Source organism: Microtus oregoni, unplaced genomic scaffold (genome assembly GCF_018167655.1).
Source record: "Microtus oregoni isolate MIOR12 unplaced genomic scaffold, Mior012 000015F_ref0000493, whole genome shotgun sequence".
In the NCBI taxonomy this organism is placed as follows: domain Eukaryota; kingdom Metazoa; phylum Chordata; class Mammalia; order Rodentia; family Cricetidae; genus Microtus; species Microtus oregoni.
In genome coordinates, this window is record NW_024543074.1 from 39,232,842 (window position 1) to 39,259,941 (window position 27,100).

Sequence of the window (27,100 nt, forward strand, 5' to 3'; positions counted from 1 at the left end):
GAGGGTGGGAGAATGGGATAACAGCTGAAGCCGCAGATGCAAACATACTACGGAACCTGGGCTTCAAGGTCCACCTACTGGGCTAGAGCTCGGCCACTGCTATGGTAGAGCTCGGCCACCACTATGATAGAGCTCAGCCACCGCTATGGTAGAGCTCAGCCACCACTATGATAGAGCTCAGCCACCGCTATGGTAGACCTCAGCCACCGCTATGGTAGAGCTCAGCCACCACTATGATAGAGCTCAGCCACCGCTATGGTAGACCTCAGCCACCGCTATGGTAGACCTCAGCCACCGCTTTGATAGAGCTCAGCCACTGCTATGATAGAGCTCAGCCACTGCTATGGTAGAGCTCATCCACCGCTTTGATAGAGCTCAGCCACCGCTATGGTAGAGCTCAGCCACCGCTTTGACAGAGCTCAGCCACCGCTATGATAGAGCTCGGCCACTGCTATGGTAGAGCTCAGCCACCGCTATGATAGAGCTCGGCCACTGCTATGGTAGAGCTCAGCCACCGCTATGATAGAGCTCGGCCACTGCTATGGTAGAGCTCAGCCACTGCTACGGTAGAGCTCAGCCACCGCTATGGTAGAGCTCAGCCACCGCTATTGTAGAGCTCAGCCACCGCTATGGTAGAGCTCAGCCACCGCTTTGATAGAGCTCAGCCACTGCTATGGTAGAGCTGGCCACTGCTATGATAGAGCTCAGCCACCGCTATTGTAGAGCTCAGCCACCGCTATGGTAGAGATCAGCCACCGCTATGGTAGAGCTCAGCAACTTCATTAACCTCTGTCCTTGAGTCTCACTGCGTGGTGTCTGCTCCACCACAGGAGTTCCTGGCTGGATGTATACTCCCTCAGCAGAGGCCCTCCCTAGGGACCCATATTAGCAGCACAACACTAGACTTACAGAACCCAGTATTTGGCTTCGGTCATGGACTTCAACCTTCCTCAGATCCTGTGTCCAGCTCTTTTCTAAAGCCATGGCTAGGGCTATGAGCACATGTTGGTCTCAACCACACGGCCGTCCCCTATTTGTCAGAGTTTCCTTGCCCCAGAAATTACACACACAGCATTGTCTATAAGCCACAGCCAGTGCTGATGCATGACACGAGTATTACATTTACCTGCTAGGCTTCCCCTGCCTGGAACAAACATGTGGAAGTGTCATAGGGCATCCTCTTCAGAGAGAGCTGCTTACAGGTCAGGAGCAAGATGATGAGTTACGTGAGAAAGTACCCACCAACCCCAGGGGATCGAGTCCTTTTGGTGTCACACACTCAACATACATGTGGAATAAAGAACATATGAAACCTCCAGTTTGCTATGCCTGTGTGGGAAAGAGCTGTCTTAGATCTGGTGACCTGTGAGCCTCGTTTCTTCAGTGACTGCCTCCTTGACGTCTGCCCGGCATGTCAGTTTTTTCTTCTTTTGCTTTTTAACTGTGTGTGCAAGAAAGGGTTTTACGCAGTGTGGGAGTGCAGATGCCCTCAGAAGCCAGATGTGTAATTCCTGGGAGGCGGAGTTAGAAGCAGTTGTGAGCTGCCCAACCTGGGAACTGAAACCAAAGTCAGTTCAAACTCTGCCAAAGCAGCATGTGCTTTATCTGCTGAGCCACCTTACCAATCAAGGTCCCGGTTATTTTACCCACAGGATAAGCAGAGGACACTGTTCCAGATAACCGTTTATTTAAATGTTTCCCTTTCAATAAATAAAAGCTAAAACTCCCCGACGTGTAACACGAAAGCAGTCACTGCTGGCTCCTGTGCGCTCGGGAAGGGACTGTGGCTCACTCTGCAAGGCAGGCAGCCTCGGGCAGTGTACCAAAGCTAGCCAGACGCCAGGGGAGCCCCTCTGAAGGCAAAACCAGACAAGTCTCAGAACAGAAGGGTGTGTTCAAGTGTTGTTTCTGAGTTCCATGTCTGAGCCCCTTTTGTGCTGAATACAAAGGTAGACTCCTTTAGGATCCGCCCCCAGCAGACTTCCATCTCTGGGGCCAGGCCGCTGCCTGCTCATCCTTCCCTGGGGCCACACCCACCATGGTAAGGACTCTGAGCAGCCCTTCCATTTACTGGACCAAATCCTGAGACACTGGTGGGCTTGAAACTGGCTCCTTACCTAACCTTGCCTAGTTTATTTCGGGGATGGCGTGGCACGCTTTTTGGCACAGCAGTGTGGACAGGCCTGGATTACTTCTGGAAAAGCCCATCACATCACTGGAACCTTGAGTCAGAGGTGCTGGTGACACATGGGACTTAGTGATTTGGTAAGGGCTGTTGGCACTAAGTGCCATCAGTGGTGGAGAGGATCCCACCCTGAGGACAGAGCCCAGCCCAGTGTACTCCGACTCTTCCTGTCTCTGAGCCCGAGGACTTGTGATCCCCACGTGTGGTCAGAAAGGCACTGTGTGCATCTCCTAATACTCACAGGATATCATCTGTCTCCTGGGCCTCTGCGTGGTCAGGGCAAGGGACCAGGAGAGGTGAAGGGACTTTTCTAGACTGTCTGGGTCACTGGGGACCAAGTGTGTCCCCAGGTACACCTATCAGCCTGCAGATGGTCATAGGGGTCGGGCTACTAGACAAAGGTGAGAAGAGGGGCCGGAGTGTACCTGAGAAGGGGGTCTCAGGGAAAATAAACAGCAGCGACCCATCTGTGGCACTGTAGAAGGAGAGATGACCAGCTTCATAGTCCAGAAAGATCCCCACACGCTTGGGAGGATCCCGTAGGGGGGAGAAGGCCCGCTCGGTGGAATTATAGAAACTCCCCAGGAACACCAGAATCCAGAACCCGTTGCCAGTTGACAGCTCCCCCTTCTCCTTTCTGTTAACATTTTCTTTACATACACCAAGCGCCCAGCTGGTACGGTCCCCAACTTCTACCTCCCAGTAATGGCGGCCAGAGGTAATGCGTTCCTGGCCTAGCACGCAGGGGCCTGGGTCAAACCGCTCCGGGCTGTCAGGCAGGGCCTGCCGCTGGTCACCACGCTGCACACTCCTCCGGTCCTCAGATAAGACCAGCTCCGGGTTGGCGGTGTCTGGGTCCAGAGTTATGTCCCCTGTGGAGAAGCCCGAGGTCAACCACACTCCCAAGTCAGCCCCCATCCGCTCTGCCAATCAGCCAAACCCTCCCCTGAATGTTGGCTGGAGCCTCAGGTTGAACTAACTATCCCCAGTGAAGAACTTCACCTCCCTGGGAAAAAACACCTACTCTATCTTTACCCAGAATGTTCTAGAAACTAGACCCACATCTACTTCTGATGACGAGAGGGCATTCTGACTGCTTGCTTACTACACAGTCGAGGGTGACCTTCAAGTGTAGATCCTTCTGTTCCCCCAAGTCCTGACCACTTTTTACGTTTATTTTTTTTTTCTTTCATTCCCCAATGGAGGACTGGGTTTGGGTGGCAGCGGAACCCTGGGCCCTGTAGGATTCTAACAGGGACAGGCTCAGGAACTTCCCGGACCATAGTCTCAGGGGACTTCTGGTCTACCTACCTCTGGGCCTGGTGTGCCCCCACCCCCATCGACCTTTGACTTGAACCAAGGGCAGCAGTCCCTTGGATAACCAAGGCTTAGCAACAGAGTCCATCCCTGGCTCCTGGAAGGCCTGACAACACGCTCTGCCAGTCGTAATGGTCCCCTTACATCACACCTGAACTTCTGCTGTTAAGATGGTTCAGGTGGGGCCTGCTGATGATGTCAGGAGGGGGCTGGTCACCACAGCCAGCTGTGGGACAGAAGAATGTGCACTTCAGCCTCATTCACGGGCTCCACGAGAGGAGAGGAGGCAGGAGTCAAGTTTGCTCATAATGATCTGGCACACTGTACCCACAGAACAGAGCCTCCCCCAAAACTCCTTAAAGGTGGGGGTCCAAGGAGATACTGAGCTGGGGAGCTCATCAAGGTGCCAGGCGGGAAGTGTCCGGTAAGGACGGGAAGGCTCCGTGCCTATCCTCCAGCCTTGTCCACGCATCTCTTTTTTGTTGTTTTTTGGTTTTTGTTTGTTTTTTTGTTTGTTTGTTTTTGTTTTTTTGAGACAGGGTTTCTCTGTAGCTTTGGAGCCTGTCCTGGAACTCGCTCTGTAGACCAGGCTGGCATCGAACTCATAGAGATATGCCTGCCTCTGCCTCCTGAGTGCTGGGATTTAAGGCGTGCGCCACCACCGATCAACCACACATCTCTTTCTTAACTGCAGCTTTTGTAACAGTTAATACTAAGCAAAGTGTCTCCTGGATTTTGTGAGCCACCCTAGCAAATTATCTGACATTAGGTAGGGGCTGTCCTCACAACCCTTTGGAGGAAGAGCCGGGAGACAGAAATGTGGGCACCCCTGGGTCTTGGAAGTGGCATTGAAGTAGGGCAGTCTTGTAAGGCTGGGCCTGATAGAGAAAGGCTTGGTTTGGAAATAGCCATGCATGGTAATATGTCTAAAGCAGAAGGAAGTTTCTAGAACAGCTGCTCTAAGCTACTGGATCCATGACAGCTCTGCTCCCAGGACTGAACACCTACCTCGGAACCTCCGCAGGATCTCCACCAGCCCTGGGACCCGGCACACAGTTCTCAGCTCCATGGGCACTACCTCTGGAGGCTGCAGCTTCACATCCTGCACCCTACAGGGGACAGCTCAGCTTCATGCCTGGGGCCAGTAGCTGGGCCCCACCCAAACCCTGCCCGGCTGCCCAGGCGCATACCTGCATAGGGCGTCCTTAATGTCCTATAGAAGGGAGGAAGGGTACACTTGTTACCAAGGCTTGTGACCTCATCCTGGGTCTCCCCAGATCATTCCAGCCCCATTTGGCAAAGACACACACACACACACACACACACACACACACACACACACTCACGCACGTGGGATCAGGTCATAGGCCTGCGGAGAAATGTCCTGGAGGGTAGACCAGGTCCAGATCAAGCTCTGCCTCTTCCTTTCACAGAAAATGATGGGTCACTGCCTACTTTGTCCACAGAATCCCATGTAGCAGGACTCCCTGCTACTCTTAGGACAGGACAGGCACATGTGTTTGCCCCATGAATGGGAGTGCTATGTCAGGTGAGACCCCCCCACTAAGAGCCCAGCCCTGTGCCCCCACTATGTCCTCTGCCCCCTCTCCTAATACTGTCTCCAAGGTCCCACAGATGCCCCGGCTTGGCCCCACGCCTTGTTCATTCTTCTGTGTCTATTTATCTAATCTGCACCAGCACTGCAGTCAGCAGCCAAGCTGTGTCCCTCCCTCCTCCAAACCTTGGAATGTAACTGTATTTCAAGATACAGTCTGTCGAAAATTACTATTAGATACATCCCTATTTTTTATTGATCAGAGAGGCTCCAAATGCCCCCACTACCACCAAACACAGGCTTACTACTGCTCTTGGTTACCTACCACAAATAGAAGGTAAGCCTCTATTGTTGAAGACACACACTTTGGTCGCAGGTCATAGAGAAATCAAGTTGAATGGACCTGGAAATTACCTCCCTGGTGGCTAGCTGTCAGAGGACCAAAGTCATCAACGGACTCACTCAAAGGTGAATCCTAGTGCAATGCCAACCTAGGAGGCAAGATGTGCCCACTGCGACAATAGTGGCATGGAGGCTATGGAGTAACCAACTGCTTTTTCACTGGATTTGAGACCTGCTCAGCAGGACAAAGGAATTTATGCCTGTAAGGCTAGGGAAGCCCTAGGCCCTAGAGGGGAACCTACAACTGTGGATTTGCTAGACAGACATTTGTCAAACAACCTTCTAAATGTTTATGTTTCTATCTATAGGTAAGTGCTGCCCTCAACCTTGGCTAGAGAAGATTCTCTTTGCAGGAGGCAGGAGGCATTGCAGAGCCTCAACACTAGTCAAGGTCCCGAGAATGCTCAACGCGTCATTTCTGTCCGCATGGGCATCCCCACGAGGGACATCACAGGAGGGAGAGGAAGATGGAGAGAAATGCTGGGAAATGCTGACTCTGGACCTGACATGCCCACTGGACTCAGGAATTCACAGCAGCTGTGGTTACCCGCACAAGACCAAGCCAGTCAGGAAGTCCAGCATGACAGGGGAAGGCTCATTAGGTGACTGCCAGGTTGTCTAGCACCTATGGGCGACATAAATTGGACTCGGGGTCATTTAAATAAAAGAGAGTGAGAGAGCAGACAAGGGAAGAACAAATGCTGGGGTGGCGGGAAGTAGGGCATAGGTGTATGAAACTTAAAAAAATTCTTTTTGCTTTTCTTTCTTTCTTTTTTTGTTGGTTTTTCAAGACAGGGTTTCTTTGTATAGCCTTGGTCATCCTGGAACTCATCTGTAGACCAAACTGGCCTTGAACTCACAGAGATCTGCCTACCTCTCTCTGCCTCCTGAGTGCTGGGTGCCACCACCACCCGGTGAGAACCAATAAAATTTCTTTAAAATAAAAAAAAGTCCCAGCAGGGAGGTGATGTTGCACACTTTTAATCCTAGCACTCAGAGGTTGAGGCAGGCAGATCTCTGTGAGTTCAAGGCCAGCCTGGTCTACAAAGTGGATTTCAGGAGAGCCAAGGCTACAAAAATCCAGGGAAAAGAAGAGCAGGAGGGGAGCAGGCAGTAGTGGGGTACAAGTGGGGGAAGGATGGGGGGGCACAGGTGCAGCTAGGCAGCCTGGTGCTGTGACACACGAGTGGATGGCCAAACCCACCACATACAAAAACAAATTCAAATTTGGTATTCACACAGATCTCTGCACCCCCAACTCCAAGTCACCCCTTCTTCCTAAAACCTTCCAGCATTTTGTTTTCCTATAGCCCAGGAGGGTGACTGTGGCTAACAACCTGTACCTGATCACGTCTGATGAATCACAAATGGGTTTGACTTTTCGTGTTTCCCGTCTGGACCAGTGACTCTCACTAGTTACTCACACGAGTATGAGCACCTTATCATGGGTACACAGCACACACATGCATGCATACACACACCACACACACACAAAAAAAACCTTTCCCTAACAACATACAGCAATGTGTACTTATCTTTGAGAAGGAGCATGAGATTTGAATGAACTTAGCATGTGCGCGTGTGTGCGCACACGCACACACACACACGCACACATATACACACACACACGCTAGGTGAGAGATGTGTCAGTGCATTTAATCTGCTCTACCGGCATAGGCCTCTGTCTCCTTCCTCTCTGTTCCCCTGGTCTTCCCTTCAAGAGCTCCCAGAGACATTTCTATTTGGCAGGCTCTAGCCATCTGACAGCCTGGTAAAGGTCAAAACCCTTGGGTGTCTCTTCCCAGTGAGCCACCCTCCTGCTATAGACCCAGCACCTGGGCCCCAGAGGGAGCCTCTGTCCTACGTGGAAGGCAAAGGGGCCAGTCTTAGACCCCACATCTACATACCAGGGAGATGGTATTGGGGTGTCGGGTGGCACAAAGCACAGCCAAGTCCCTAAGGAAGGGCAACGGTGACCCCCACAGCTGCACTCAGCAGTCACCCCCTGAAACCCATCAATGCCCACTTGACAAATGGGGAGATTGAGGCCCTGAGCCTGTTGAAGGGTCCTAGAACTGACCGAACACTGTTCCTGTCATCTAGACTGCCTTGCGACAGAGGGCAGAGGGACAGAGTGTTCTGGTTTGGGGGAAGTGAAGAGAAGCCAAGATTCAGCGGGGAGCAGAACTGAGGCAAACATCTTGGGGATAACTTTGAAAAAAAGCATCAAAGGAGAAGCGAGGTGCAAAGGGACTGGCTACATTTTGAGAGACATATGGAAATTTAATCCCCACCACGAGGTCTTCTGAGGAGGACTTTTCTGAAGTGATTTGTCCTAGTGGTCCCGACAGCCCCTATCAGAGGCTGCTGCCTGACCTTAAAACTCCCCAATCTCACATTGCTGTAGCAGAAAATGAGGGGGACGACCCCCCACAAAGATAACCAGACATTCAAGGTGTGAAAGGGTTGGGGTGTGAGTCCTACTTAGCTCTCAGGGTCCAGGAGCAAGGATGAGTAACCAGCGAGGGACAGAAGCACCCCCCTGAGCTAAACGAGTCCTATCCTGTCCCCCAAAGTGCACGGGCTGGCCTACATTCACTCTGCTGTGTCCACAGAGAACTGCCTGAGAAGATGGGAAGCCTTTGCTGGGGCTCCTTTCACAGTCTGCCTCACGGTGTGCCCTCGTTTCAGGCTTGTACACTCAACTGACTGGGGGTTGAAAGTAAAATCACATCTGGACTGAACACATGACATTTACCCTTCCCATTAGCCCTTAAAAACGGCACAGCAGCTGTTGAGAGCGTGTTCTGAATACTCAGACTCTCCGGTCAGCCCGCAGCAACGGAAGGCAGGCAGAGGATGTGCATAGCTGATACACAAACCCTGTACCCTTTCATTTAAGGAACTGGCGCGTCCCCACTGGGAGCCTTGGGGGCTGGCATCCCTCTCTGTGGACATCAAGGGCTACTTCTCTTTCTTTTATTCATCACACCGAGTGTTGGGTGGCAGAATGCTGGGACACCCGTCTTAGTCGCTGTGATATTTACAGAAGACGGGCAGGGCAGGCCAGGCTCTCTGTAGACTTGAGTCTGTTATGGACAAGCTCCGCCAACACTTTCCCATTCTGAATCCTTTGCCAGCTCATCCCCCTCACATGGAGCACAGTAGGAAATACCAGGTCTGCGTGTGGCCAGTGGTGGAGGCAGAAGGCAGGCAAGTGGCTCGGACTAGGGGCTGCACTGCCTGCCCCGTGCTCACCCTGCAATAGGAAGGTGCAGACCCTGTGTGTCTGGAGAGGAAGCAGCGTGCCCAGCAGTGGGGTGAGGGGTGTGGACCCGATGTTCCCCTTGGGAGTACTGTGGAGCTCCGGACATTCCACCCAGCCCACTCACCTGCAATAACCCCAGCGCTGGCAGCTGGCAGCGGTTCTCGAGCTCCGAGATGAGGGCTGCCAGCTGTGTGCTTTGCTGGCCAAGTCTCGTGGCACCTTCGCGCAGCCGTGGCAGGACCTCCAGCTCCTCTTCCTCCAGCTTCTGCAACAGTTGCTGCTCCTCCTCTGCCAACAGGCGGCGCAGCCTCTCAAACTCGCCCAGCACATTCTGCCGCTGGCTCTCCACCATCTTCTGTAGGGCACAAGAAAGACAGCTGAGGGTGAGGCCTGATGCCAGACCAGAGACTGACCATTTGGGGGTGCCCATACCCCAAATCCACCATCCTAGGCTGATCAGACACAGAATAGACCATCAGGAGCTGTCTAGACCCCAAGAGCTGACAGCGCACCAATCTGTCATCCGTGGCTGCCCAGATACACCGACAACTCTGGGCGAGATTCACAACCCAAACCCACCCCTTGAGCCAGCCGACCTCCAATCTACCACCTGTGGCTACTCACACTCAAGATCCATTCCTGGGCCCAGCCACACCCAACATCTGTCACAAAGGCCCCAGATGTCAGCCAGACCAAGCTGCCATTGCAAAGCTAGATACGCTAACGCCAAATACCTCCCTGACCCCTAAATACACTATGGGAGACCTCCCCATACCTGGCCTGCTCCTGACATCCATCCAGATCCATTCTTGGGATCCCTCATGTCTGCTCCCTCTATGACCCTGAACTCAAGTATGTCAGGACCCCAGGAAGGGCAGAATCAAACTTTAGCATCCTCGATTACACACACACACACACACACACACACACACACACACACCGGCCTGACCACAGGGTGTCTCGGGCTAGTCTGGCATCCAGCTACTGACTCAATGCTCCCTCCTTCACCCGGACCCAGCACCTGCCTGCCACAAGGCACAGGTTTCCTCAGCCTGGGCTTGGAACAGCATCGCATCCTCCATTTGTTTCCGCAGGTGCTCCAGTGACTTCTCCAGCCTCCCCTGGTGGGATGGAGACCAGGCGGTGCCATGAGAATCCCGACTGGCATCGGGCCCTATGGGGGGGCCCAGACACAGAAGTCTGCCTCTTCCCTCCTGACCAACCTCTTCCCCGTTAGGCCAAATGAAATTTGTCCGGATAATGGCAGGATACAATGCTCCCCAGTGGCAGGTATCCTCCTGATTTGGCAGTATCCCCTTTAGTGACAAAGGCTACCCCTCCCCCAACTTACCAAATGTCAAGGTTCCTCCTTATTTTCGGTTCTAGCCCTGTGACCCTATTTCAGTCCTGCTGGCCTCTACAGAGTAGACAGCTTGTTCCCTGCTTGGTGGGAGCACCCAGGCTCCCTCAACAGGACACACCCACCAAGCTGGCACTGAAGACTGAGCTTCCCTCCTCCCTCCAAGCCACATCCCCCTCCTCTTCCCGTGTGGTCATAAGGGGTCACAGCAAGTCAGAGGCTAAGATTTGAGTGTTCCCCAAAATTCCTAGGTTGAAAACCTGATCACCTAGGTGATGAGCAAGACTTTTGGAAGGTGACTGAGATATGAGAGTAAGGCCCTCTGGATAGGATCTCAGAGTTCCTGCTTCTTCCACGGGAGAACACAGCAAGAAGGGGGCCACTTGTGAGCCGGGAAAGCAGTCCTTACTTGGACAGCCTCCAGGGCTGTATGCCACAGCTGTCTGTGGTTAAGACAGAGGTGGGAACGTACCACAGGGGCTCAAACTAGATGCAGATGTGACTTCCCATCCTACCTTTCCTCCCAATGCCTCGTCTGGGTTGGATCTGATCCCGTTTCCATTTCCACGTCCCTGCAGTTTTGTGTACCCCAGAATGGCAAGCATTCCTATGAACAGGTCAACTGGGTAGCGTGTGTTTGTCTCCAACAGGGTCTGTTTATATTGACCCAAACCTTATCAACTCCAGGCCTGGACAAGGTGCTGGAGGAAATCCTGCTGTCAGTGAGGGAGGAGAGGTGGAACCCAGCTGCCAGCTGGGCTCGGCTGTGATCAGGGCTATGGCAGAAGCCCCGGGCCTGGCCCAGATGCTGTGTAACTTCTCTTGTCACTTGGCCCCCTCATTATGTACACCTCCAGCTTGTGATCCAGGTTCTGTCCACGTCTTTCCCGTGTTTTCTCCCGGAACACAGGGCCTCACACATGCTAAGCGAGTGCCTTACCAGAGTTACATCTAGCCCTCTCTCTATGTTGTAACAGGGTCTTACTGAGTCATCGGTACTGGCTTTGCACTTACTCTGCAACCCAGGTAGGGCCTGAACTTTGATTTCCCTGTCTCAGCCTTCTGAGTAGCTGGACAGACATGAGCCACCATACCCAGCCATTTTCTCATTAAAAAAAAAATCCTTATTATCTTGATTACACGTATGTCTGCAAGTGGGATGTACACCTCAGTGTTCATGCCTGTAGAAGGCAGACATGTCAGCTCCCCTTAGAGCTCGGGTTACAGGTAGCTATGAGCGGCCCAGCATCAGTGCTGGGTACTGAACTCAGGCAATCTGGAAGAGCAGTAAACTCTAACTACTGGAGACATCACTCCTGCCCCCATTTCCCCATTATCCATGCTGAGGTCAGGGACAGCATTTTAAACAGGGTGACCTCGTGAAGCAGCAGCAAAAGCTTCAAGTTCTGTTTGCCCTGAGATAGCCTGGGTTCTCCCCTCAGCTCCCAGTTCCCGCCTATGTGAACCCTCCTCCCACCTCTCTGAGTTTACTGCAGAACTGGAGGCTCCCCTCTGGGTACTACTCACGCATGGCCCCGGGAGCCACAGCCAAAGAGTGAACTTGTCACCAGAGCCATGGAAGCCAGCATGGCCCAGGGGACCCCATGCCAAGCTCCGATGAGTGAAGGAATGGCAGAGCCACTGATCACAGGTAAAAGCTGTTTGCTGACTTCCTGGTGTCCCTGTTAAACTGTGTCCCCTTTTTGCAAACCTGCCCAGGTGCTGTGAGGTTTAGGTGGAGGTGAGAGCTTCTGCACAGGCACAGATATAGGCGGGCAGAAGGCAGAGTTCTGCAGGAGACACTATGTCTTTAGTGTCCTACTTCCTAGACCTAGACAAGTGCTGAGACCCGGAAGTCCAGGGCTCTTTCTGGTAACTCCACCTGTTTGGAAAAAGCCCTTAGGGTAACGGCTTCTCTAGAGTATTTCTTTCTTTTTCCTTGTGATGCCCTATGCAGGAGAAAACGCTACTTGAGCTGTAACTTTTCTCCTGTTGATCTGTCTTGGCAGCTTAATTGTCAAGCTCAGACAACGACCCTAACAAGAAAGAGGACAGGCTTTTCTTCTTCTAATAGAGCAGTTTTAGTGTTGCCCTGCCAGGATTTATCATGTCACTTCTGGAAAGATGTGGGTCCCTTTCAGCACCATCAAGGGGCTTGCGGTGGCAGAAAGGTAAACCCACTGAACCAATGAATCCGGTAAGGCACAAGCAAGACGAAAACCACAGGGATAGCTCTGTTTATAAGCTTCGATCCCCTGTGCTGAAATCCAAAGCAAAGGAGACTTGGTGCCTGCTTATTCTGGTGACCTGAGTTCATGCTGGGATGGTAACATATTGGCCGAGTGTCAACTCTGACGTCAGCCAAACTGTTAATCTCACAGCCACAGCGGCCCCTTCAGTTCTCCCAGCCCAGTCAAGACTGACTGCCAGCACCCGGTTTTCCCGGAATGCCGGTGCAATCGCATCCTGGGAAAAGACAAGCTACACTCTGACCACCTCACGGGACCAGGAGAACTGTAACTTACACTCCCTCACCCGAGGAGGGACAGTGACGGGACTTCCCTTCGCTCCAGGCACGGACCGGTTGCACCCGGCGGAACGCACCTTGAGGTCTTCGGCCGCGTCCTGCAGCGGTCGTACCCGGTGAGCCCAGTGCTCTGAGCGCTCGCAGGTGGGACACAGCAGGCAGAGGTCGTCGCCGCAGAAGGTGGCCAGGGGCTCGCGGTGCGCCGCGCACACGCCCTGCGGGACTGGCGACGGCGGGTGCAGGCGCCGGGCCATTTCTGCCATTTTGGCGAGCGGGCGGTTGGGTCGCAGGTTCCTCTGCGCCGACAGCTCGCGGCACTCGGGACACGCATACGGGCCCTCGGGCTGGCCCCAGCAACGTCGGATGCACTCGCGGCAGAAGTTGTGACCGCAGTCGGTCATCACCGGGTCGGTGAAGTAATCGAGGCAGATGGCGCAGGTGGCCTCCTCCTGGAGGTTGGTGGACAAGTCTGGGGCGGCCATGGTGCGGGTGGCAGCGCCTGGACCAGGCTCTTGGCGGTGCACGGCGATCAGGCTACTCCGCTTGAGGGGGCTGAAGGGGGCACGGGCTCGGGACCAGGTGAACACACTCCCGGCCTCCCGTGTAGTGGGTATGCCCGGTACTAGACTCGCAGACTTCCGCCGGAAGAGGAACCGTGGCGGAAGCAGGAAACTTTTTTTTTTGGAACCCGCTTTGGTCCTGGATTGGCCGCTGCTTGTCACACGGCCTGGAGGTGGGACCGAATTGGAGCACATTAGAGCGCCTATTCACGGTGACAGGTCTCCGCAGGGGTGTCTCCCTCTCCCCCAGGCTGCAAACTTTGGCCGCAGGTCCGGAAAGGGATGTAGAGGAGTACCGAGGCACAGGACGACCCCGAGGACGTGCAAACACACCCAGGCGGTGGGCGATGGAGTTGGTGGTTTCCCAATGCGCTTTCACCCTGTGTCCACAGCCCTCAGCACCCCTGGACTGTTGTCGCTCAGACACCCCCAACACCACCCTCATGTCTGGGAGCAAACCCGAAGAGATCAGGGATAGGAAACGAGAAACGGTGTCCGGCCGCGGGTCCAGAAGGGTCACAGTGAAAACCACTTCGGAAATGCGCGCGTTTGCCAGGGTGCCAGTAACTTGTAACTGGAATGGGAAGCGAGGGGTTCTTCGGAGAGGGAATGACAGGAACGGGCACTTGGAGGAAGGAGTGAGGAGCCCTTCCTAATCATCTTAAGGGGGTGGGGGGCGGGGGCGAGCTCCACCTTCTCTGTGAAGGATCCGAAGGCCAGAGGGCACTAGGAACCAAGACATCAGCAAGCTTTGGGGCGAGATCAAAGCTAACAAAACAGAAGACCAACTTGCCCGGTGAGCAAGTTCACTCGGAAATGTCGGGGCCCTTTCCAAAGTTACCCTCATTTAGCATCTTATCAGTAGTCAGTTCAGAATTTGAGCATTTTAATCGTGGTAGTATTTCGGGAAATTGTCCTGCTAGCACAGGTATTGGCTCTCAGCACTCCCAGAGAAAGCCTGGGTAGGTAGCCACGGTGGTGAAGTGCCCTGACTTCCGGGGAACCCAAGGCACGCCCAGGGACTGTGTCTGGTTCCAAGCCTCTATCCCTTCACCCACATGGTCACTGTGGAGATGACCATCTGGCCCGACTTTGGAGTTCCCAAGCAGAAGAACGGCAGCAGCGGCCCAGGGAAGGCAGCCTGGGAGAAGCTATGCAAGTGACACCCATCGTTCACACTGTAGAAGGACACCTCCCCAGCCTGGAAGTCCAGGAAGATGCCCATGTGGCTGGGAGGCTCAGTGAGTGTGATGGGAGTGGAGTCGGGTAACAGGGACAAGTGCTTCTTCCCCTTGGACAGCTGCACTACCCAGAACCCATTTTCCGGGGATTTGGGCACCCTGTCCTTCCGGCTCACGTTGTCCCTGCACACGCCTAAGGCCCAGAGTGCATCCCCGGTAAGATTCATGCCCACTTCCCAGTAGTGCCTTCCAGAGGAAAAGCTCTTCTGTCCCACAGCGCAGGGGTAGGCCACGAACCGGTCCTTGCTGTAGGGGGTGCTGCCCTCTGGTGGTGGGCTCAGGTACCGCCTTTGGCGGCTCTCGTACAGGAGGAGATAAGGGTACGCAGAGTTGGGGTCCGGCACCACATCTTCTACAGAGGGTCCAGGTGGACAGAGAAAAATAGAGGTCATTCAAGGTCAAAGGTGGGAAGGCCAGAACCTTCAAAATAGGCGGGGGTGAGGCATGGTGGCCAAATGGCTCTTTTCCATACCCACTCAAAATCCTCCCCTCCACCAGTTCCAGCTGAGAATCGGGGTTTCCTAAGGGTTCCACACTCTAAATCCCCGTGGACATTGATGACGGTGAGTCACTGGGGATAACTGGGGAAAGCTTAATTCAGCAGATGGTCAGACTTGGAAAGACATTAGTTTAAGGCACTAATCTCCAGTTGGTGACTCTGATCCTGCGTGGCATCCGGGTAAGGTGGAGCGGTGTCAAGGGAACTGGGACTCGCGATTGGAGACCTGGGTGTCCGCTTACCTTGGAAACTTTTGAGCACTTCTATCTGCCCTGGAACTCGGCACACGGTCTTGATGGCCACGGGGAGGGCCATCTCTGGATACTTCACGCAGAGGCTCTCCTTCCTCCAAGAAACACAGGCTCATGTGCTCTCTGGCTCTCCGTGTGGCCCTCCCTCACCCACCTCCACCACGACCCCTACTGAGGGCGACAAGGTACCTGGCCAAGGTGTCCTTCATGTCCTGCAAACAACGGGGAGGAGAGTTAAGAGCTGGTCCCGCTGGTTACCTTTAAGCTACCTCTGTTGCCCACTGCTTTGGGACATGTCCCCTTCCGGACAGCCCCTTCCCTGATAGCAGGTTCATATGCTCCCTGGATCTCCTTCCCTTTCCCTCCATTTGGCAGGCGCTAACCATCTCCTCATGGTCACAAGCCTGGGGTCAGCAGAGAGTGGGTGACAAGTTCTGCGAAACCTGCACCACTTACCTTTGCAGTAGAGGGGACAGACCACAGGGCCCCTGCTAAGCAAGCACTCTACCACTGAGCCACCCCCCACCCGGCTCTTTACCCAATACCTCCTTTGAGGCAACTAAGCCATGGATCATTTGTCCTTGTATGTACCACGCCTTTGTGTGTGTGTGTGTGTGTGTGTATTAGAATGCCGTTTGCGAGTCTGGCATAGAAGATGCTAACAGAACAGCACCACCCTAACAACAGAGTAAGTCTGTGCTCCCCATCCATCCAAGTGACCCCAGCAGGCCACCTGCAGAGAGCTTCGCTTGAAGGAGGCTGCTCAGGCATCTCCGTGGCACAAATAAATTGCCAGCTTCTCTGCTCCTGTGCTTTGGAGCCATTGTTAACTAAGTGTTACTCGTGCATGACCACAACCCATGGAACATGTAACCCAGGTTACACCCACAACCCATGCCCCCACAGTAGCTTTGACAGCCGAGACAGTTACTGGTGATAACACACAGACACTGTGAACTAAGGACTGGTTCACGCCCTGGGTGGACTTTATCTGAGTATCCTCAGAAGAGCATGCAGTTTAAAACCTAAGAATTCTTTGCTTTCTGGATTTTTTTTCCCTTCAGTATTTTCAGGTTGAGCATAAGTGAAGCCATTCAGGAAGTCAAGCTGTGGATAAGGAGGGCAGGGTCTTGAGTTTTCCTTCTTTGGACTCAAGCAGCTACAGATCCAGTTAGGGTGCATACAGCAATGGGGCGAAGAATGAGGGCAGGGAGCACAGTGGGCACGGTTTGAGGAGGGAGAGCCTAGGGCCTCTGGAGAGTGTCTAGAGACCCAGAATCTACAAATACCATTAACCTTCTGGCCTGGGAAATCCATGCATTTCTAGTGTTCCCCAGCGGTTCGCTGCCTTGTCTAGATGTGGTGTGCTCCCGGCAGAATCAGGTTGGAATTTAACTGCTAGCGCCGTAGTGTTGAGCAGTCACAGTGTGCACCCTTAGGAGGTGAGGCAGCCACAGGCCCCTCGCGGTAAATGGAGATGAGAGGGGGTGAAGAAGTCACCTTGCCTCATTCACGCTGGCAGATGCTGGCTGACTTTTGTAATGAGGCCTTCACCAGAGGAGAGCAGTTGGCAGTACCATGCTCTTGGGCTTCCAGAGCTCTGGGCTAAAACAGCCTCATTTTTTTTTTAAAATGCATTTTATTGTCTCTCCCTCAGTGTGTGTGTGTGTGTCTACTGGTGGGCACTGTGAGATGTTTGCTGTCCAGCATTGAGATGGGATGGGTGGGTGGCCCTCAGCCCAGCCCAGTCCCGTCCTGTGTGTCAGGCTGCATGCATTCTGCAAGCTCCTGGGCTGAGTGCACATCCTCAGACCATGCCCCACCTCATGGTGCACCCACAGGTTTGTGGCAGCACAGGGAAGATCCCAGGGATTCTCAGCACCCTCTGGCCTCACCTGCAGCATCTGGAGGGGCTCCTGCTGGCTCTGCTCCTCCAGCTGCAACAGGAGCAGGTCCAGAGAGCTGCTTTGGCTATCCAGGAAGGCCTTGCTGTCCTGCAGCCTTCCTGCGGTATCCTCTTCCTCCTTCTTCAGGACCTGGAGAAGCCGACGTTCCTCTTCCACCAGGAATAGGACCACCTTCTGGAACTCCTCCAGGATGCGCTCTCTGCGCTCCTTCACTTTCTCCTGTGGGAGTGGGATGTGCCCAGACAGGATGGCTTTCCTTCAAGGTTGCCACACAGCAGTTCTAGACAGTTGGTGACCTAGAACTCTTGGTCAAAGTTGGAAATCAGGGCCTTTGACAGAGGTCCCCATGCCATCTCTTGTTACCCCCTAACAGATCAGACCCTGAGTGGCAGCATTCACACATTCAAATGTCTGTGTGTCCTAGTGTGGGTGGGTTCAGAACATGCCACCTCAAGGAAGGACACAGGCATGATTCATAAAAAGGACAGTGGGCTCCTAATGACCAGGCTAAACGTCAGACTGGAGTTATCTCTATCCCTAAAGCTGACCAAAACTCCTAAGAAATCAGAATTTCACCACAAGAGATAACTTTCCAATCAGGCCCTTCCCTCCCTCCTTGCTTTCCTCTCTCCTACCCCCACTGTGTGTGTGTGTGTGTGTGTGTGTGTACTTGTCTTCCTTTTTTTTTTCTGAGACAGGCTCTTCCCAGGTAGCCCTGGGTGGCCTAGAACTGGCTCTATAGTCCAGGCTGACCTTGAAACAACAGATCTTGCTTTTGCCTCCTTGAGTTCTGGGGTCACACACGTGTGCGCCAACAAGCCCAACCCCCACCCCCCCCAATAGGTCATTTCCTGTGAACAGGAGGAAGTCACTTGCCCAGCAATGATAAAGGACTGTTAACCAACTGGTCATTTTTCTATTGTCTCCCTGATCCCACTTCACACAGAAGATAGCTTTGGAATGGAATGGTCCATCTGCAGCCCTTCTCAGATGCGAAGGTGCAGCCCACATTTGTTTTATGAGAAATTTGCCTGGTTCTAGAAGAAATAGAGCTATGTAAGATCTGAACTAATTTTAAAAAAATCCTTTAAAAGGGACTGGAGAGATGGTTTAGCAGTTAAAAGCACTGCCTGCTCTTCCAGAGGACCAGGGTTTCCCAGCACCCATACAGGCTCACCCAACTTTAAGTCCTGTCCTGGGGGTCCGATGCCCTCTTCTGGCCTTGTCTGGTACTGCATGCACGTTTTTCATAAACACACCCAGGCAAAATGAATTAAAATATTGTCTGAACTAGCCAGGTGCAGAGGTGCTATAGTCATAGCTAGCTGGGAGGCTGAGGCAGGAGGATCACTTAAGCCTACGAGTTTAAGGCTAACTTGAATAATTATGAAGATCCTGTCTACAAACAAAACCTTTTACATGTGGTGTGTTGTAATTTGTCCTCTGACCAACTTCATTTGTTCTAGCAGGCTCCATCACCTGAGACTCATTTTTCGTTTAAGGACCATCCTCACTATTATTAAAATCATCTTTTAAAATCCTGCTTACCTGTCTTGTGTAAACTTAATTCCAGGTCAGACACCAAACCTTCAGAGTCCAGGAACCCCTTTCCTCCCTGAGGCCTCCCACCCTGAAAGGGCCCTTCCTGTCATGAGATGAGGATGGATATGGAGACACAGGATGGACGGCAGCCATTGGGCACCCACCTGCCATTGAGTTAAGGTCTCTTCCCCCTTGGCTTGCAGCGTCTCCGTCTTCGTCACCTCCTCCCGAAAATACTTTATGTCTTCCTCCAACTTCGTCTGGATACACAAACACAGGCCTCAGGTAAGTGGATCCCATGTCTGCTTATGTCTGGACTGTGTGGTCTTTCAGGCTGCACTGAGACCCTCTAACAGGAGCTCAGGGAACCAGACAGTCCCCACCCCCAAATAGCCTCAGTCTCCCAGATAGCTATAACTATAGCCATGCACTTCTGTACCTAGCTAGTTCGGATAATTTTTTTAAAATTCATTTTGCCTGCATGTGTTTGCGAAAAAAATGTGCGTGTAGTTCCAGGCAAGGCCAGAAGAGGGCGATGGAACTCCTGGAGCGGGACTTAAAGACGGGCTAGCCACTTGGGTGCCAGGAATCAAAACAAAATGGGAATCAAAACAAAACGAAAATCAGAGCACTTTGGCAGCGAGGTGTTCAGCACACAACACGCACGAACAAATGACCTTCAGTCAGGAAGTAAAACTGGATGACTGAAGGTTCCAGCTCCCCACTCCAGTGGCCATGCCAGGCTGTGGGCCCCGAGTTAGCCCATGAGACGTTGAGGAAAGGAGTCTTTATTGACCTGGGTTTTGGAGGTTAGATCACTGTAATATACACTATATTCGTAAATTGTCTATGCTGCTTGAACTTACTGAGCAGCTGGCTTTGGAAGCAGGGTAGCCCTGCATCTATTTTACACTCGGGCATGTTTGTCTCAAAATGTCCTTGAAAGTCCCTTGTCCTAGGATGGGCTGGCCCCCTAACTGTGATAAGTAGGGGGAAAAAAAACAACAACAAGCACACTGCAAAATAGCCCAAGAATAAAAATGTGCCCTCGAGAACAACTAGAAGACAAGGGATTTTCCAGAGGTTAGGGCTGTTGATCCTGTGATAGAAAAAACGCATCATGAGGAACATCCGTGGAGAGAAAGCTCAGTTAAAACAAATTAAAAAACTCCAGCTGACTGCCTCAACTGCCTCAGTCAACTCTGCTGATGTCTCTAGGTCCCTGATTTGGCAACATTGCCTTTTGCTCCTTTGATCAGGCTCCTCCCTCAGTTGTCTCCAACCCAAGTTGTCAGCTTGCTGTTGTGACCTCACTGGACGAAGTCTTGCGTTTCTCTCCTGCTTCTATCTGCTGCTACTCATTGTCTTTACTTTTGCTTGCTATTCACCTAATTACATCCCTCACTAATAACCGTGCTACCCTAGACCCTCCTTGGGAACAGGCAGGTCTGGCATACACCTATTTTGCCCTGGGGGCAAAGGACACTTCCTTCCTGTTGCCTGGCCTCCAAGCATGCACTGGCATCTCTCTCTCTCTCTCTCTCTCCCTCCCTCCCTCCCTCCCTCCCTCCCTCTCTCCCTCCCTCTCTCTCTCTAACAGCAGTGCTCTTTTTATGAACTGAAAGTCTACATTCCTCACACCTTGAGTAGAAGCCAACTTGACAGATCCCCCAGCCCCAAGCATTGATCACTAGCCCCTGGTCATTCTTCTCCAGTGCTGGCCAAGGCTCCTCCTGGACAGGAGGCCCCTCATCTTGCATTCACCTTATACTCCCTTGCAGCCTCATCCACAGGCATCACGCTGTGCACCCGGTGCTCCTGGGCCTCCCTGCAGACCACACAAATAGGGCTCTGGTCATCCTGGCAGAAGAGCTTGAGGGGCTCTTGGTGTGTATGGCACAAGTCTCGCTTCTGCAGCCCAGGGTGCTGGCGGGCCATCTCTGCCACCTTTGTCAGTAGGCGGTTGGGCCTCAGGTTCCTCTGAAGGGACATCTCCCTGCACTCGGGGCAGGGGAAGCAGCCCTTCTGCTTCTTCTTCCCTTTCTTGACCTTCCCTTTCTCCCAGCTCATCAGGATGCAGTTTCTGCAGAAGTTGTGGCCACAGGCAGTCATCACAGGATCGATGAAGTAGTCGAGGCAGATGGAACATGTGGCCTCTTCTTGCAGCCTTCTGGCAAGTTCCATAGCATCCATGGCTCCTGGGGAGAAACAAGGGAAGGTTTCCACTGTAACCCCCTGGCAGGCAGAAGCACAGAACTGGCACCCCATGTCTGCCTCCTCTGTTGCTCCTTCATGGATGAGGACAAACGCTGGTGTCCGAATGTGGCATACAAAGACACTCTGAACAAATGCCAGCCAGACCCCTGAACCTTGGCTGCTGCATGTGAACTTGGTCCCTAAGTCAGCTTAGCCACAAGCTCCTTCCCATGCCTTCTGGGAGTCCCCAGCTGTTGTGCATCTGCAGTCAAGTCCCGCCTCAGCCCTAGGGCCACACTTCCACCCCAAAAGGCTGCCACGGAGTCAAGTGCCAGAGTACTGACGTTAGCAAATCCCTGGTAAAGCAAAGGAACTTAGAAAGGAAAGGCGATCCTTTCCGTTAAGGTGCAACACAGAAATGACAACACAAAACACACAGACAGGGGCTCCAGGCAGACACATGGACACATGAACACAGGGGCTGCGTGCAGACATGGAGACGCATGTGCATACAAACTTGCACACGGGTAAACATGTTTGTAACTACACATGAACACATCTACACAGAAAACATGTGCAAGTACACTTCCCCAGTGACAAGCACAGGCATGTGAACACACACACACACATGAAAGGATTCAGGAATAGGACTATAAAAACGTAGATTCCAGAAATAGGAATGTAAAAATAAAGAAATATAAAGTTGTAAGCCTAGGAGAATGAAAACAGACTGTCAGCAGCTTCCTCAGTAGCTTAAGGATTAAACTATTAACAGCGGGTTATTTCACTTTACAACCCACAGCTCTATTTACGAGGCCAAAGCATCTCTCTGCAAACTGAGAGCTAGCCTATGGATATGAGCTGAGTCAACTTTTAAGAAACAGATATATGACCTCTGGGTTACGCATTATCCCTGCTATGTGAAACTGGCAGGCTCAAAGGGAAGACACAGGGCTTCAGTAAACATTATCTGAAAGTACCCAGGAAGACAATAGGCTAAGCACAAGCATTAGTTTAACTGAAAAATGAAAATTGTAAAGTAAGGTAATCTGTATCTGAGTTTTACCTTGAGATTATGTGAGAAGCTTTTTACTAAGAACCAATTATTCTAATTTATTAACCCTCTGATATGACCAGCAGTCCCTTTTTCTGACTAATTGCTAAAGACATCTGTTTTCTTGCAATTAGTGACTTTCACTGTAATTTCCTCTGAAACATATTTCAGGATAGCTGCCTAGTTACCCACTGACGTTAGAACCCACTCCCCCTTAGGGTCTCCCTTGACTAACCCGCGGTCGGGGCAAGATCATAAAAATTCCTTTGTTCAGCCCTAATGCTTGGTGTCCCTACTATAAAAAGTGGGTTCAGAAACCGGCCGTTTGACACAGCCTAACAAACACCATCTCTGGCTGTGGTCTCAGCTAGCTGATGAGCTTCTATGCCCTGTGGTGTTATTATTATTATCATTAATTTTTAAGTTTGCTTCTGGTTTTCCTGGAATCTGGTTTCTGGAATAAAGTTTACTTCTGGTTTATTAGACTTTGGTGGTCTGTCCCCATCTTTGTGTGACCCCCCCTGGACCCAACAACACACACACACGTTCATAAACACATGTACAATGCACTGGCTCCCTGGAGTCCTCCTACCCCAGGCAGTGGAGACCCTGAGCTGCCCCCATCCTCTTTCCCAAACTCCCTATTGAAAGTTCGGAAATGAAGCTGACCCAATACTTCCTTCCTGTCCCCTCTTCTCAGTCCTTAAAGTCAAGGCATTTTTGGACATTCCTGAGTGGTTGCCACGTTAGTTTCTTCTGAACTTTCTGGGAGCAGAGCACATGGTATTAGCTCCTCCTGAACCTCAAGAGCCCTGAGGGGTGCACCGCTGATTACCTGATCAGAACGGGAGGGAGGGCCAAAGGGGCAAGGGGACCTCGAGGCTCTTGGTTACCTAAAGTCCTTTGTCAATGAGTGTTCATCTAAGAGACCTATGCGGTCAGAGTGATTCACGGTTGAAGCCTACAGTTCGAAGTGTAACCTTTGATGGGGACAGGATGGCTGGCTGAGACGGAAGAGCACTGAGAACTTGTAGTATAGGAGGGGCCCCTAGAGTCTCGGCTCAGAGGGTGCTGGGGAGTTCTCTGGGTGGCGAGTACTCACAGGGAAGGAGTCTTGCACTGCGCCAGATGCCAGGGCAGGTGCGTCGCGTGGGGAGAAAGGCTGAGTTTGCCCCTTAGGACTAGGAGAGGCCAGGGCCTAGGGCAGTGGGGCTTTGTGACGTCAACGCACGCAAGCGGGTTCCCTAGCAAAAGAGCCGCGGGGGGCGGGGCTGAGACTGCTGCTACGCGGAAGGACGGAGGTGGGGCCTCACTGGTGAGGGGTGGGACCAGCGAGAAAGGGGCGGGGACAGATCAATGGATGGCAGAAGATGAGGGGTGGGGTTCATCGTTCCGATGGGGCCTTTGTGACCTGGTTGGTCCTGTAGGGAAGGTATGGGATTTGCAGGGATGGAGGCCAAGAAAATAGAAAAGGGAGGTTTAAAAGTTGGGGCTGAAAGCCGGGCTGTGATAGCGCACGTCTTTAATCCTGTCACTCGGGAGGTTAGAGGCAGGTGGACCTCTGAGTTGAGGTCAGCCTGGTCTACAGGCCTATAGGAATTCCAGAACAGCCGGGGCAGGCTACACAGAGAAACCCTGTTTCTAAAAGCCAAGAAAAAAAGAAGGGGGGGGGGGGAGGAAGAGGATAAGTAGTTGGGGCTGGGTCGTTAAGGACAGGGCCTGGCTTGGGGTCCTTGGACTCGCCAACCCTAGCTCTCCTACTTTGTCAGCTCCTAGACCAGGGAGGAAGGAAGCAGCTGTCCTGGTGGACGGTAGGGAAGGTTACTGTCAGCATTTGCAGGATTTTGTCTGTGAGATTGTCCGGCTTGTGTAGCACTGGCTGTACTGAAAACCTTGGCAGGCTCCTGCCTCAGCTTCTCCGTTCTCCAGGTGGGAACCGCCAAATGGGTTCTCAGGGTGACTTTGATGCAGTGGCCCAGCATGCTCGGAATCTCATTCCAACTGAGAAACTGGCGGGAAAGATAAAGCTGAGGCTGGGGTTATCAGGGTAAAGGGAAAAGAAGGAGACAGGGGTCCCTGGATGGCTAAGCAGCACCAGGATGTCATCCCCATGGCTAGACAGCCTGGCTCTCTGTGGAGATGGTGGCTATAGGTTAGATCACTGGCTTTCCCAGAGCTGGCTGGGCTGCAAAGTACCCTGGGCAATCTCCTCCCTGGCAGGTGTGTACAGCAGTCAGCGGGAAAGCAGCAGACTCTTGGAGAGTAGGAGTGGGTATGGGGTGCTAAGCCCTGCCTTCTGATGGCCGTAGGTGCCTCATGTCCACCAGCGAGCGGATTCTGGATCCTGAGCCTGCTCACATTTGGGAAAAGGAACCACAGAATTGTAAAGGAAGTAATTTTTTAAACCAAGCAAACAGATGTCAGCACTAATGAACACACCCTCCCACCCCATCACCGTCCCCACATCAACTACCTAGACAGCATCTTGCTGATCTTGCTAACTGCTCAAGTTCCCGATTGAGAGATTTTTCTTGCAGAGCAGAATGTTTTCATCTGTGGGCAAACCTCTGGGTTTTTGTTTGCACTGTAGGCATTTATAACTTATTATTTATTTAATTGTGTATGGGGGGAGTGCCATGGGCACACATGTGGTCGTCATAAAAAAAAAGCTAGCAGAAATTGATTCTCTCCTTCCATGTGCATCCTAGGGGTCAAACTCGGGTCACATCAGGCTGGCAACAAGCCCCTTTACCTGCGGAGCCACCTTGCCAGTCCAGCACTGCCGGGATAAACAGCAGTTACCCCTGCTGGGAATAGCTTTTTTTCCCTTCTAGCTGTTGCCAAGGGCAACGCTGCTTTAATGCCTTTGGTTGTTTGCTGTCCTCCTTTCTCCCTGTCACAGGATTCACGGCTAGCCTGTGACATGGGACACTTGAAGAGAGTCAGCTCTCAACACACGATAACTTACCAGGATAATCTGTATGATACACTGCCCCGTGAGTGCTTGTTGGAATTCTGTTGGAATGTCCTCTACAATGCCATGGCCACCACAGTGAGGCATGATTAAGAAGTGGTAGAAGCAAGGGTGTTCGGATGCCTGGGTGTGTCCACGAAGGGCATGGGAATGGTAGACACTCCCCGTCTCGTCTTTTTGCCCACGAGGTGAACATCATTACCTCCAGTCAGTCATGTTCCTGATGACGGGGACAGCATGAGCCCCAAAGCAAGGAGAGCATGCATGCTTAACAATTCTGATTTCTCTATTGCCATCTGTGTGCAAGGGGATCTTGTGTCCTTCTACAGTGTATATGGGTCTGTATATGAGAGAGCATTACCCTTGGAGGCCAGAGGTGTAGAGACCCTGGAGCTGGAGTTGCAGGTCCTTGTGGGCTGCCCCACGATATGAGTGTTGGGAACTGAACTTGGGTCCTCTGCAAGAGCAGCAGGAGCTCTTAACCAGCTCAACATAAATGGTCTGTAAATAAAATACAAAGTCCTAATGACCTGTTCCCTATCTAAGAGTTGAGCAGCCCAGGGGAAGGACCATCCAAGGTCAGCGACTCCCAGATGCCACTGAAGCTTAAAATACAGAAAAGGGTAGGCTGAGTTCACCTTTGAAATAAAAAAGGCTCTTAGAAGAGACAGACACACCGAACACTCTGGACCAAGAGAGGGAGAGGGGCTTGAAGAAAAAGCAGAAATTGCTGAGGTTGTCTTGGTACAGCACAGGATACACCAGATCCAAAGGACACACTCAGGGGCCAACCTGCGTGGCACCGTTCATTTGCAAGCATGTGGAATTTTTCCTCTGGAGTCTTTTCAGCGTTATTAACTTACAGGAGGTTGGAGGAAAGAATGTTAGACTTCAGCATTCTCTAGATGATGCTGTGCCCCTCAAGCAAGCAACAGAACTTTTGAGTCTGTTTCCACACATCTGATCGGGGTAGGGCACTTTACAAAATGGGGCCTCGGGAACATGGTCCCCAGTGACTGGCTGATCTAAGGCCAGTCCAGCACCTCAGATCCGAGCTGGTGATCATCTGTCTTTCTCTGCAGGACTGTTTCCCCTGTGACCAATAGCTCCAGAGTCTCGTAATTCCCACTATACTTACAGGGAGAGCAAGAGTACATAGCTTCTCTTGTTTTGAATTCCAGAAGGCCTTCCCTGTGCTCTGCGAAGGCAGGAAAACCAAAGTATTCCTATTGTTGTTGTTGTTGAGGAGATGTGGTAGTTAGGGTCTAAGCCCGGAACTTGGACAGCTAGGCAAGTGTTCTACTGTGGTTCCTGCAGAATCCTGCAGCTGGTTTGATTCCAGAGTCCTAGAACCTAGCTTTGATTTGCTTTTTGTGACCGCTACCTTTTGTGTCCTGAACCTACCGTTTGGAGTATGTAAATCTCATCTGAGAGTTCCCTAAGGGTTCAAAGCCTATGCAAAACCTAGTCACAGAAGGACTCAGCAAACTGAGACATCCTGGGATTTTGGGAATTTGTGTTGACATTGTCTCTAAGGGGAGCTTAAATAAGAGGTTTTGTGATGGAGGAAGGTCATTGGCTAATAAAGGCACTGCCCTGGCCCATTTTATTGGTTAGAGGATAGGTGGGAGGAGTAAACAGAACAGGATACTGGGAGGAAGAGGAAGTGAGCTCAGAGTCTCGACAGCTTTCCTCTCAGGAGCAGAAGCCTGAGAGAGACGCCATGCCCCACTCCCGGCATGAAGCTCCGACCCAGGATGGACTAGGCTAGAATCTTCCCGGTAAGACCGGTTCTCACAGATTATTAGAGATGGGTTGATCGGGATGTGAGAATTAGCCAGTAAGGGCTAGGGCTAAAGGGCCAAGCAGTGATTAAATGAATACAGTTTGTGTGTTGTTATTTCGGGGCATAAGCTAGCCGAGCAGGCGGCCGGGGTGCTGGGAACGCAGCCCCGCCACTCTTATTACTTCAGTTTTGGTATACAGAAATTGACTTGCTAAAGGTGTGAATTGTATAACAATAAAAAAAAAAGCCCTTTGCTGAGCTACAGTGAGCAGTTCACCATAGCTGACTCCTCCACCCCCCACGTCCTGCCCCGCCCCGCTGCTGGAAAGGCTAAAGAGAAATTGTCCTTAGCATGCCTCTGTGTCTTCTTTCCTCGTATCCGTGGGAACCCACACCTGATACTACCATCAAGTAACACCAGCTGTGCTCATGCTATGGGCCTGTTTAGGAGATTAAGTCATAGACATTTTTTTTAA

The 27,100-nt window shown here is 52.1% G+C and overlaps 2 protein-coding genes across 3 annotated transcripts; both read right to left on the reverse strand.

Moving 5' to 3' along the window:
- Nucleotides 1-1,670: 1,670 nt before the first annotated feature.
- Nucleotides 1,671-13,249, reverse strand: Trim11 (tripartite motif containing 11). Of its 2 annotated transcripts, XM_041665663.1 has the most exons (6): nucleotides 12,692-13,249; nucleotides 9,753-9,848; nucleotides 8,852-9,082; nucleotides 4,693-4,715; nucleotides 4,511-4,611; nucleotides 1,671-3,057 (listed from the first exon to the last, which is right to left on the reverse strand). In XM_041665663.1, exons 1-6 carry the CDS (start codon nucleotides 13,094-13,096, stop codon nucleotides 2,510-2,512), a joined length of 1,404 nt encoding a protein of 467 aa, XP_041521597.1. In that variant the 5' UTR covers nucleotides 13,097-13,249; the 3' UTR covers nucleotides 1,671-2,509. The 2 variants fall into 2 exon arrangements, with proteins under 2 accessions (XP_041521597.1, XP_041521598.1); XM_041665664.1 differs by lacking the exon at nucleotides 9,753-9,848.
- Nucleotides 13,250-14,086: 837 nt separating this feature from the next.
- On the reverse strand, nucleotides 14,087-20,879 carry Trim17 (tripartite motif containing 17). Its single transcript, XM_041665603.1, has 6 exons — nucleotides 20,379-20,879; nucleotides 18,779-18,874; nucleotides 17,061-17,291; nucleotides 15,355-15,377; nucleotides 15,157-15,260; nucleotides 14,087-14,767 (listed from the first exon to the last, which is right to left on the reverse strand). The coding sequence occupies exons 1-6, from the start codon at nucleotides 20,805-20,807 to the stop codon at nucleotides 14,217-14,219; spliced, it is 1,434 nt and encodes a 477-aa protein (XP_041521537.1). The 5' UTR covers nucleotides 20,808-20,879; the 3' UTR covers nucleotides 14,087-14,216.
- Between the last annotated feature and the right edge of the window lie 6,221 nt (nucleotides 20,880-27,100).